We start from the raw sequence: 12,952 nt of genomic DNA, 5'->3' as shown, positions 1-12,952 counted from the left end.
CCTAGTATCAAGTACAAAAAAATAGAGCTCAATGGCAAAGTATTCAGTAATCAGGATGATAAGTGTTTTTCATATCTACTGCAAAAAACATTAATAATGTCTTCTCTCAGCTATAAAATTATTAGTTTATAGACTGAAGAGTTCAGATTATGCCATGAACCAAAATGTAATTCAGTCACTCTTGTAGTTGTTTACAGGACTTAGGGCTCCTGCACGAGGATTGTTGTTATTTGGCCCACCAGGAAATGGGAAGACGATGCTGGTAAGAGAGCTGCTTTCTTCTATCACATGGGCAGGCAATCTCCTCTTTTGTTCCCCCCAGTACCTCTTCTAAATCTGATTATATTTGCTAAAAATTGGCAGTGTGTTTTTCTTTCATTTTAAGGCAGGAAACAAACGTGAGATTTAAAAGAGGCTTAAGATAATTTCTTTCTTTAAAAATCCTCAAAATTTCACTCCTTAATCCAGAAAAATAAATGCCCATGTGTACTCCCAGCTCATTCATTTCAATTATTCTGCCCTTCCCTTTAGCCAGAAAATACTGTCTATTTGTGTGTTTGGCATATTGCTTATGGAAACAGTGTTTGAACATTATATTTTATATATGTACCCAGAAATATTCTTTCTTATCATTTTGAGATAACAGAGTAGTTTCATGTTGGGACATGGGTACTCCAGTTAGAAGAATGCTCAGAATTTCCCAGTATCTTACAAGAAAAAGTAAATTCTGAAATATATAAGCAGACATATAAAAGTATAACATACATTGCTAAAGTGCTGATAGATTGAAATTTCCTTTAACATATCTAGTTACGGTATTTACTGGGCACATATGTGTCCAATCAGCAGAACTCTGACTAATAAGGATAATTACATTGCTGAAAGATGTTATGTGCTTGGTATTATGTTGCAGACTTAAACCAATTTTTTTTTAATATAGGCCAAAGCAGTGGCTGCAGAATCAAATTCAACCTTTTTTAACATAAGTGCTGCAAGTCTGACATCAAAATATGTAAGTAGCAATATTATATTCTGGCTATGGTTAAAAAGTCATTTTAGGAAGTTTTGAAAATAATAATAAATGGAGTCGTATTTGCACCAGATTCCAGTACATTTGAAATCATGTTTATCTGTTTCTAAAATATTTTTAAACAGTGTCCCGTGTGCCTTCGGCTTTTAGTCATGCTGGCCACATGGCCAAGGAGAGCGCTGACTCTTCATCTTTGAAATTGAGATGAGCACTGCTCCCTAGAATCAGGAACGACTAGCATATGTGTTTGAGGGAAGCTTTACCTTACCTTTAAACTATTTCTAATTCTTATCTATATCTGTATCTAATTGTATTCCCCTGGAATACATTTAAATTGAAAGCTGTAATACAATCTTATGTCTCTCTGAAAATTCTTGTATGGATAAAGTCCTCTTGGACATGGTGCTATAGAAATAAGTATTTAGGTAATTCTTTTTCCACTATATCCCCAGAACTGTGAATCTAACCAGATATTAAGAAATGGGTTTTTCAGGAATAGAGATTAGATAAAAGAATTAGTAGGTGCCTCTAGAAAGATGTATCTGCATTAATTGGCAGCAACAGATTTGATATGTGTTATATTAACATTTCAATTTAGTGTTTCTTTCAAGACAGAAGCAAAAAAAAGCTCCTCCAATAAAGTATGATTGTATGATTCTGTACTTTCCTGTGTAATTAGGTTAGAGTAACAAGTATATATTAATTTTGTAAAAACTCTTTTCCTTTTAGAACCTTTTCCATTCCACATTCTTTGGGGCAGCCTGCTGGAAAAAAAAGTGCTTTATGTGTGCCTGGCTTGTAGAGGGAGATACAGATGAAAACTTTAATAAACATTTTAAAATTAATTTAATTATAGTAAATATAGTAACGAAGATTTAATGTCACAGTCATAGAATAGATCAAGTTAGTCATATTTTAGTATCCACTGATAATATGCCAGTTGTGAAGCATATGATTCAATCAATTTGAGGTAGATATCTTGTTTTTTTTCCCCTTAGGTTGGTGAAGGAGAGAAACTAGTCCGTGCACTTTTTGCAGTAGCTAGAGAACTTCAGCCTTCTATCATTTTTATTGGTAAAATTTCATGTATCTGACTAGTTGAATTTTGATTTAAATTTAAAGGATAAACCTTTTAAAAATAGTTTTAATTGAGAATAACATATCATTCATTATCCATTTTATTATTGAGTTGCATTGCAGAAATAATATGTTCTTAATTCACAGTTTTAAATTTATTTTATAACATTTATAATAAGTACTGATAATCTATACTTGAGAACAGGATTTTTTTTTTAAAAAAGCAAATTTTTTTCCAGTCAATGACCTTGACAGGTACTTGTTAATTTTCTTAACCAATGTATGGAAATGGATTCCCATTACCTTCTCTTTTTTCTAAACTTCTTGGTCTAGTCTCCTATCCTAAGTTTTCCTGTTGGATCTCCTATTCTGGTACTAACCAGCTCTGCTTTGCTTAGATTTTTAAGATAAGCCATATTTGGCTAAGTGCTTTTCAGATAGTATATTAATAACCCGAACCAGAAATTTTAATTCTGTCATTTCTACAAATGTTGATAACTTAAGAGCTGTTGAATAATATATGCTATTTGAAATCTCTTTCTCTCTCTCTCTCTCTCTTTCTCTCTCTCTCTCTCTCTCTCTCTCACACACACACACAGGTGTAGGTATAGATATGTGTGTGTGTGTGTGTGTGTGTATTTATATAGCATGTATATGTGTGTTATGTATGGGTATGGTAGATAGATATTTTCTTTTGAGCAGGCAGTAGAATTTCATTTTTAATGTGTGCAGTGTGGTCACAGAAAAATATCAATAAAGGTTATCTTTATATTTTAGATGAAGTGGATAGTTTATTATGTGAAAGAAGAGAAGGTGAACATGATGCTAGCCGACGTTTAAAAACAGAATTCTTAATAGAGTTTGATGGTGTAAGTATTAATTGTGGAACAGTATTACAGTGCTGGGTGTTAGCAGCAGTTATATAATATTTTTAATTCTAACGATTAAACTTTTTATTATTGATTTAAAAAACCGTTGAGGTTTTTCTAGTAAAAGATGAATTGCTACTATTCTCTCCCCCCGCTTTTTTTTTTGCTAAGCTTAAAGTATTTTTCAGTATGCTTGATTTTTTTGGATCTAGAGACAATAAATACACCAATGAATAAAATAACTTTAAGCTTTATTGTTACCTCAAGCAGAGTCAAAAGCATACATAACAAGCAAGATAATACCCCTCTCTTTTACAAGCTGCCAGGAGCTCCTTAATAACAACAGCAGAAATACCACAAGGGTGGCCAATTTCCTTAGTACCCAATGCTAGGTTCAAAGCAGAGACTGATAACAAACAACATCCCTGTCAACCATCCCACTGCATTAAACAGCAAAAGAATCTCCTGGGACATTTTTTATCCAAGAGTGTATCTTTACTGAAAAGCCATATGGGAACAGAAGTAGAAAAGCCAGTTCTCATGTTTTCGCCTGCAAACACTATAGGAAAACTTTCCCCTCCCTGGACCTCCTATTGTCCATTGTCCACCAATCAGTTGCTCTTGCATTCCCAGTTGATGACTTTGGGGTTTGGGTCTGTCTCATGCTTCCAAGCAACACACTTACATTCCCTCCCTTCCCCCGTTACTGCTGTCTCGTTGCGAGCAGGGTTCCGTAGCGAGTCAACCATGACAAACCCCAAGGGTTTTTTTTATCAAAACCTAGCATCATGACTTTACTGACTGTTATTTGTCAGGAGACTACAAGATGTCCTTGGCTTGGTAGCATATGACTCTTAGTGTAAGAAAAACTTTCAAGCTACCTGAAGATTCCCCTCACCCTGTTTTCTTTATTCAGTAAACAAGAAAAAAAAACCTTGTAGACTTTTCCTAATAATGAGAAAATCATAATATGTCATTAAACTCCTCAAAATAATAATGGTTTCTGCATTGCCACTACATGGTCTTGTGGAAATAGTTTGTTCCCAGTTACAAGAATATGTTTATATTTATACTTTGATGTTTCCGTTTCTGATTCTATCTGAATTTGCTTTCTGGGGAAAAAAGGTACAGTCTTCAGGAGAAGATCGCATTTTAGTAATGGGAGCAACTAACAGGCCACAGGAGCTTGATGATGCTGTACTCAGGTATTTTAACTCCTGCATAATTAATTAGGAATATGTAATGTAAATTTAGCTTTGATGCTATTCTTGAACACTAATTTGATATGCCATGTGTAAAGAGTATTTTTATTTTGGTAAAAAATGGAAAAAAAAGGACAGTAAATAGATGATGAAATATTTACTGGAAATATTATTGGAATGAATTGTTGGAAATATTTTATAACTATATTTTTGATACAAATCAACAATTTATCTTCATTTTGTTACTTGAAGACAGGTTGAATACATTAAAAATGAAATATAAACTTCTATTCACCGAAAATGGAAAGATCTTTCTGGCCAAATGCCATTGTGTTTCAAAACAACTCTCAAGTTTTCTTCTTATATGTATGCCAATTATTTAAAAATAATTGACCAAATTCTAGTCAACATAGTGGGAAGAATCCCAACTGCCAGGAAAATTTAGTTTTCCTATATATTTTGGAATATTTATTGCTTTTTCAAGGATACTGTAGAAACGTACTGGTTGCCAAGTGCCAAAACACAATCATGTTGATTGGGGATTGGGTGGGTTGGGGGATACCAGCTTTTGGATCCAGGTCAGAGGTAAGATTTTTGGGAGGGTCTGTTGTAACTTTGGATGATTGCTAAGCAACTGGTCATACTACCGGTGGATTGAAAGTTATTCTGGTAACTTTTTGCATAGCTTCTGTTTTTATGGCACACTTGAAAAAGCAACACCTTTTCTAAAATGTATTGGGCCTGAATTTAAATTTTATTAATGACACTTGTGATTCCTTCTTCCTTCCATTGTTCATGTCTTCTTTCACTATTAAATTCTAATCAGTAAAGACACTCTTGAGTTATACGTTTTAAATAGAAGTTTAGTAAGATAGCATTTTTATGCAATTATTAATTTTAAAATAAATAAAAATAAATTAGCAATATAAATTGGCACATTCGTACACAATTGGAACTCGAGACCTACAAAATACATGCCCACAAAATAAGTAAAATTAAGTAAGAAGTGCAGCTGCTTTGATATTGAATTGAGATTTTTCCATTTCTATTTATTGTTTCCTGTTTTTCCATTTTCCCCTTTTCTTTTTTTGCTTGTGTTCCACTTTCTCAAGCCCAGTGTATCATTCTTCCTCATAATCTCATCTACAATTCTCACTTCTCAAAGCCTACTGGGCTAATAACAAAGTATAATCTTGAAATTCTAATATTAACTGCTAGCAATAAATAAAGGGCTAATTTTAAATTTTAGAGTTTAAAAAACCATTATTGCTAACTACAATCCTGGTTTGAAAATTTTATTATGTTTTCAATATTTTTTATTATATCTTGAATCTTAAGTAGATCTTTTATACTTTCTATTTCTTTCTCAGACGATTCACCAAAAGAGTATATGTATCGTTGCCTAATGAAGAGGTATGTAGATTATGGCAATATTTTAAAGTAAGAATGTTTCTTATTCAATTCTTGGATGCAAATTAATAATACAAAAATTTGTTTGTTCGTGTTTAATTATAGGATGGATTCTTTTATCATAAGGTTGTCTAGAATTTCTGTAGTGATACTCTTCCTTTCCTTTTCCTTCTTTTTAATCTTTTCCTCTGTCAATTATCCCCTTTGCTCATTTCCCTACTCTATAAATTTTCTTTAACTTTTTGATTATCTTCCTATGAAGTAGTGACGAACCTAGATTGTAGCTGAATAACAAATTACCATTAACATCAGAATTAACCTACATATGGATGGACATTTAATTGTCACTATATCAGTTCTGAATATGCCTTATTTGTAAAAGGATTGGCATAAAGAGAATGCATCTTTCTGCTTCAAGTTTACTTATTTTTCAATATCTGGAAATTTAAGCTTTCACTTTTAATGCGAAAGAAAACTTTCAAGCAATAGGCAAGTAAATATAAATGGTATATTTGCATGGGTGCCAAGCCAAATCTGTTACTTGCCATGAAATATCTATTTAAACCCATAATGTACTGGACAGCAAATTAAAGACAGTTGTGAATTTTCATTGCCTTCCATATCAGTCCCAATCAGATTTTCATAGCTTTTCACATATTTAATGAATGTGTTAAAATATGTGAGAAGCTGGGATAGTCTGATTGGGTATTATAGATTGAATAGAAGAATGCTGAACCCTTGCAGTTTGCTGTGTTTCTATTAAGCCATTAGCATTTTGCTAATATTTGTATAATAGCAAGACATAGAAGCATATAGGTATTTTCAAGATATAGCTTCACTTCTGTCCTATATGATTTTAAACTTAATCTTCTCTGTTGTCTTTGCAAAGTGAAAATCATTCTGCACAATTTTCAGATGTATAGAGCCTTTTGCATGATTATTTAAGCAAAGATTGCAAATAGAGAATGTTATATTTTGCAGACTCGACTGCTTTTACTAAAAAATCTCTTGAGCAAACAAGGAAATCCATTAACCCAAAAGGAATTGGCACAGTTAGCTAGGTGAGTAAATTCTAACTTAATGCTAAATCTAGGTGGACAGCGCCTAGTGATATTTGCAGCTGTTGCTCATAAGAAGAAATGCTAAATATAAATGGCTCTGAGTAATGGCATAGTCATGTTTCTCTTCCTCACTGTTTATAAAGAAAAGATATCAGCACTTCATCTCTTATCATATATAGTATGTTGACTTCTTAAATGATAAGACTACAATTTAATATCATTAATATCAGCATTAAATATTGAAAAGTCTTTCTGAACTATGTACCTAATTATTTCATCCAAAATTTACAAGTTCTGTTTTACTCAATTGTATTGTACTGATTTATAATACAGAATATAAACTTTGTTAGCTTTCTGTAAAGAATATAATTTTTTGAAATTGTGTTCACTTCTAAAGAATGTCAGATGGATATTCAGGTAGCGACTTAACAGCATTGGCAAAAGATGCAGCGTTGGGCCCTATACGAGGTAAGCAAACTTTTAGCTTTGAATTAAATGCATCTCTAAGGTGGCTCTAAATAGTGCTCAGATATGCATCTTTTGTTAAGCTAAGATCCAACGAAATAGTTTAGTTTGCTCAAGTCCTTGCTATAGCTAGTAGTGTTTTAAAATAATTTCAATAATTAGAATTAACTAGCTAATATTGGTTGCGTACACACACACACACCACACACACTGTTCATTAGGACTGTAGTTTAGCACAGAGACAGTATATAACAGAAGTTGCAACCAATCCAATAAGGACAGGCTAATAGTAAACATAATCAAATGAAACATTGTAACCTAATGAAAAAAAGGGTATAGGTTTCCCCTTTCCAGTCATGTTCGACGCTAGGGATGATGCTCATCTCTGTTTCTTAGTTGAGGGAGCCAGCATTGTCCGAAGACATTTTTCATGCTCATATAGCCAGCATGTCTATACATAGAGTCACATGGAAGATTGTTACCTTCCCACCAAAGTGGTGAGAAGTGATACCTATTTATCTATTCATATTTGCATCTTTTCGAATTTCTTGATGGGTAGGAGTTGGGGCAATTAATGTGACAGTAATATAAAAGAAATAACAGTGAATGCTAAAAAGCTACAGTAACTAAATGATAAAAAGAAATGAGTATAAAAAGGCAATGTACAAGCTTAAACAAATTTAGTGTATCAGATTGTTAAATCTAAAATAGTTGAAGTATTTTCTTTTTGTTTTATAATAGATAATATTAGCAAATATCTATTATCTATTAGCAGATAAGATACATTGGAGGCAATGTATCAGAATTTGAAAATATTTAAAGATGTAACTTTTTTTCTTGTTTGGGAGTTTTTTAAAAAAGGGAGTGAGAGTGGAAAGTTTTGGGAAGCAAGTTCCTTCTTCTTCAACTTGTAAACACTCCCCAAATCTTGAAAAGCCTAAAACAGATAGTCCTCAACTTACAACCATTTGTTTAGTGACCATTTGAAGTTACAATGGCACTGAAAAAAGTGACTCGTGACCAGTTCCCACTGATGACTGTCGCAGTATTCCCATGGTCCTGGGATCACGACCTGTCTAGAGCCTTATGATCTTCAAGATGAAGAAACATGAACTTAACATGAACTGGTTTAAATCAGCTTTATTGCCAGAATTCGGAGTTGTCTTAATTCAAATATTAAGCTTTTTGATAGGATATATTGATTTGAAACTAATTAATTATGTTTCTTTTATTTTACAGAATTAAAACCTGAGCAGGTGAAGAACATGTCTGCTAGTGAGGTATGTGCTTTGCTGACTTCAACAATTCAGTCATTTTTAATCTTTTGTATTATTGTTTTCAGAGGACAATTGAACATTCAAAATAAAATGGATTATTTTAATACACTTTTTTGAGAGTAGAACACATGCATTTAATTTAGAAAAGTACTAAGATGTCAAGTTGGTCTATATAACATTAAAAAAAATCTGATTCTACTAAAAAGCAATTAAATACCCCAAAATATGTCATAGAAACAATTCCTCTAAGTAGATAATTACTAACCATAATTTTATATTTGAGAACACAAATGCAACTAAAAAATATGTAACACTTCAGAAAAAAGGCTAGATGTATAGACACTTATACAGCACTGCAGTGTAAAAATTACCATTCCATGAGTACAACATAGATTTTTTAATTCCATCCTGCAACCTTCCCTTATGGCACTGTGTTAGTAGATTCTCTGTCCTCTAAATTTCCAGAAACATGACTGAGACTGAAATAGGGAGCAGAGAGATCACAGTATGCTGTTGCCTTAAGCACTTTGTATTTTGAGTCTTTTTAGCATGCTAGAAATGGGGAAATGATCTGAAATGATTCGCTAAAATTGATTCACATACTTTAGTGCCATCTAGTGGAATCAACATAGTAGTACTGATCCAAGTTGAATTACTTTTGGTCTGTGTCTCAATGTTGGTAGTCCCATGTTGATGATTTTTGAAAATAATACAGTTTAGAAAACAAGTTTTAAACCCAATAATATGTGATACTCTTTTATTATTTTTATTATATAAAATACAAAAAGAAAAGAAAATAGGAAATTAAGGGAAAGGGACCAGGAAAAAGAGGGTGTGAAATACAAAGGGGAAGAGAAAAAGAAAGAAAAGGAAGTATTGACTTCCAACTCTTCCTAGTATAATACAAGATAAACACACACCAACCTCAACTTTTTGCTTTTACATATTAATATATAACTAGCCATTTCTATAACACCAATCTTTCTTATCAACAAAACTTCCTGGGAACATGGCTAACTGAACATACAGTATGCACGGAGAGAGATATCTGAATAATATGTGATACTCAAGGCAGCTTTTTCCCCCTCTCCTTTTAGATGAGGAATATTCGGCTGTCGGATTTCATCGAGTCTTTGAAGAAAATAAAATGCAGTCTTAGCCCTCAAACCCTAGAAGCTTACATTCGCTGGAACAAAGCCTTTGGAGACACTACAGTTTGATCAACAACTTTATCAAAGGAGGGGAGATTGTTGTCAGCAAGGGACAGCTGATTCAAACTAATGCTGAATGTTTACAAGACATCAGCAGTATCTGCACTAAAAGGCAAGACTGATTTGTAATAGTTGATGATGAGCTCCCTAAACTTTAATACCAGGATTTATACCCAACAAACTATGAGAGCACAGTAAAATGGGGAAGAGAATTGTACCAATGAATGATAGGAAAAATGTACTTTGTGTACTTTTTTTGTATTTTCTAAACGTTGCTCATGATATTTACTTTTGTTGTATTTTTCTTAATCACTAAGCCTTGTTTTCAGTTTCTTGTGTATTGATAATGTGCCAAATTAAAAATAAACCCATATGGATAAGAATATTATTTTGAAAAGTCCACAATACAAAGCATCCGCATAGTTTTGTTCTTTCTCTTTGTGAAGTCCCACAGTCAATATATTAGTACAACAAATTGGTATACCAAATGTCTTAAAGTTGTTTTTTCTTGCAGGAGTTTTCCAGTGCATTTATAAATATCCATAGTAGGATCTTGTTTTTGTATCATAGTCAAAATATGAAATAGTATAAATTTAAATCAACAACAGTGTTTCTCTTCAGTGCTAGTTTTTGTGACCACAATGACCAAAAGCCAGGGAATTTTCCATTCTGGTGATTTTCTAAGATATGCAAGTGATCATAGCTGTAATTGTTTAATTGGTCTTTTATATCTACCATATGTTTCAGTTTATAGTTACACAACCATTTTTGAAAAAAAGATATTAAATGACTTGTAATATAATGGGCTTTTAATATTAAAGGAACAGATGGATTTACTTCTCTGTCTAATATGATTGGTGTTTACAAAATGGATAATTTATTCAATTGTATGTTTAATATATAATAGAAAGGGTATGACGTAGATAAACAAATACAGACTAATTCAGTTTTTAAATTTAGTAGTTGTGCAAAAGGATAAAAAAACAGGGCCAGAAAAGTAACATTTCTATTAAAATGTTATTGGTTTTTGAAAGCTACTTTTGAACTTGAAGTAGGATTTCATGAACTTTATTTAATTTTTTTTGACAATACATACTATTTACAAATCAACAATACTCCTAATCTTAAAATAAGGTTTTCAAATTTCTAGAGATTTCTTCAGTTGCTATCTTATAGAAGAAATTATGCCTTATGTGCAAAGGCAAATCTAAAAAATAATATATTGTTCTATTAACAGCTTGTTACTAAATCTTTGTATGAGTTATTAAACTATCACAGTTTTATTTAAAATACAATAAAACTATATTACTTGGCTCTTACAGCTTGATTGAACAAGGCAAGTATTTAATATCTGAAACTGATTAATTGTGATTTATCTTTTGAGAATTTGGAAAGGTTAGGTTTCATACTATTGTGGATACCCTTTATTCCCTTTTCCTCCAATTTTCTTTGCTTATACATAAAGTGTGTTTGTGGGTATGTACAGAATAGATGCATGTCTCCAACTTCAACAAATATTTGTAAGATGTACGTATTATGGAATAAATTCAAAGCCTCTTTTCCTGTTTTATCTTTGAAATAATTTCAAGACCATATTGATGCATCTGAATACAGAAATACTGCATAGTATTAACACTCTTACTAAAGGTAAATGGTAAAGATGTTTATTACACAGTAAAAAGACATTACCAAAAGACTGATGACACTAGCTACTCCTGCTGTACAATTCAGCTCTTCATACTGGTACAGTATACAATAAAGTGATTATACAGTCTTATTTAAAGTTTTATTAGTTTTAATCCTTGAACAAATTATACTTGTCTAAAGCTTCTTGATCACTTGGCTCTTTATTCTAAAGTTGGATAATCTAATCCAAGGACATTGAACATGTTTATTTTTCCCCTGATATAGTAAAATCTTGTGGTTGCCTGAAGTCCCAATTAGAATCGTCAGAATTGTCATTTTAAATCTACAAATACATCAGATTTCAAAAACCTAATAATCAAAATTACTGTCTGGAGATTCTCAATCATCCAGGTCATGGTTGTCCCAAAAGTGCTTTTCAAAAAGGCAACTGGACTTTCTTTTTTCTTTGAAAATGTTTCACTTCTCATCCAAGTAAAAGCTGCAATAATCTGCCTTATTTTAATTTAAGGGCTGAACATTTCTGAATTATACTTGCAATTAGAGTCTGATTAATTAAAGCAAACATTTATTCAGGCAAGAATTATTTTTATGATATTTGAATCAGTATTACTAGGTGATTTAGATATATAAAAATAGAATTAAAACTGTCAAGTCAATTGGCTTAATTCCTTTTTAAGCAAGTGTTAGGAGTATTTCAGATGCTTGAACAGATTCTAGAGATCCTAGTATATTGTCTTTATTATAGCTTATTTCATAAGAATACAAATGGTTGGATTTTTAGCTTCATGTATATTATCTTTGGTAAAGGCAGTGCTATCTATCTTATTAAGCATTTTTGGGAAGGGAAATATCTGAAATCTCAGTTATGTGTAGGTATTTAGCAAATTTTGAAATATGGTGGGACACTACAGACTATTTGCTTTTATGCAATAAATGTTGCTTTGAAATAAATATAACAGTTAATACATTTTCATTCAAGCCATAATCCAGCAATGATTTTAATCATGTCCTTATTTCAATTCTCTTAAATAGAAATGTGAGAAACAGTTATTTATCTAGTATCATTTTAATAATACTTCTATGTTTTCTAAAATATAGTGTATTAGGCCCCTCCAGTTATTTTTAATGTGCTTGCATTAATGAGAACCTGATGAAGCTCCAAATTTATTCCAAGATGGATGTAGGATTTATTTGTTCAATGAGTAGCATAAACTGTTACTATGTCTGTTTTCGGTTATCAAGCAACCACCATAGCAGTTGGACTTTTTAACTGATGTTTGTTCTGCAACACATCTTGGATGTCCAGTAAACAGACATCCTAGACAATTTAAAATTTTGTTTTCCGATTCTTCTAAAAAAGGCTTTATGCTATTTACATGGGGGAAAACAGAGAAAAGTGCTTCAATCTATACATACAAGTTCCTGAAAGTCCTAAAAGACATCTGTTATCTTTTCTGTAAAGAATGTTCTTCTCAATTAGTTATCTCATTTAATAAAAACTTGACATTTAAATAAGTTCTTATTTTAAATCAAAGGTGCTACTAAAAATCTGTTTTATTGAACAGATTTTCAGCTATAAAGAGAGAACTTTGAACTCATTTTGAAAAAGTTCTCATATTCTAGCTGTTGAAATTAGGTTTCATAATATGAAATATTAGGAAAACTCTGTATAAATATATGAAAAATGCTCATGTAGAATTAGA

The 12,952-nt window shown here is 31.9% G+C and overlaps 1 protein-coding gene across 4 annotated transcripts in view; it reads left to right on the top strand.

Annotated features, from left to right (window-relative positions):
- SPAST (spastin) overlaps positions 1-11,161 on the top strand; it is a 38,964-nt gene extending 27,803 nt beyond the window's left edge. For all 4 annotated transcript variants that reach the window (XM_014071630.2, XM_014071619.2, XM_014071623.2 and 1 more), the window contains 10 exons: positions 188-262; positions 941-1,012; positions 2,029-2,104; positions 2,885-2,976; positions 4,102-4,181; positions 5,549-5,591; positions 6,570-6,649; positions 7,047-7,117; positions 8,354-8,394; positions 9,489-11,161. In XM_014071630.2, the coding sequence (XP_013927105.1) occupies positions 188-262; positions 941-1,012; positions 2,029-2,104; positions 2,885-2,976; positions 4,102-4,181; positions 5,549-5,591; positions 6,570-6,649; positions 7,047-7,117; positions 8,354-8,394; positions 9,489-9,611 (753 nt within the window). In that variant the 3' untranslated portion in view covers positions 9,612-11,161. The remainder of the gene's footprint in view (positions 1-187; positions 263-940; positions 1,013-2,028; positions 2,105-2,884; positions 2,977-4,101; positions 4,182-5,548; positions 5,592-6,569; positions 6,650-7,046; positions 7,118-8,353; positions 8,395-9,488) is intronic.
- Positions 11,162-12,952: the final 1,791 nt, after the last annotated feature.

This window comes from Thamnophis sirtalis, unplaced genomic scaffold, assembly GCF_051295495.1.
Source record: "Thamnophis sirtalis isolate CommonGarterSnake01/CBP01778 unplaced genomic scaffold, rThaSir2_p1.2 scaffold_6, whole genome shotgun sequence".
Taxonomy (NCBI): Eukaryota; Metazoa; Chordata; class Lepidosauria; order Squamata; family Natricidae; genus Thamnophis; species Thamnophis sirtalis.
The sequence above is the reverse complement of the archived record's forward strand: the minus strand, read 5'-3'. Positions and strand labels throughout refer to the sequence as shown.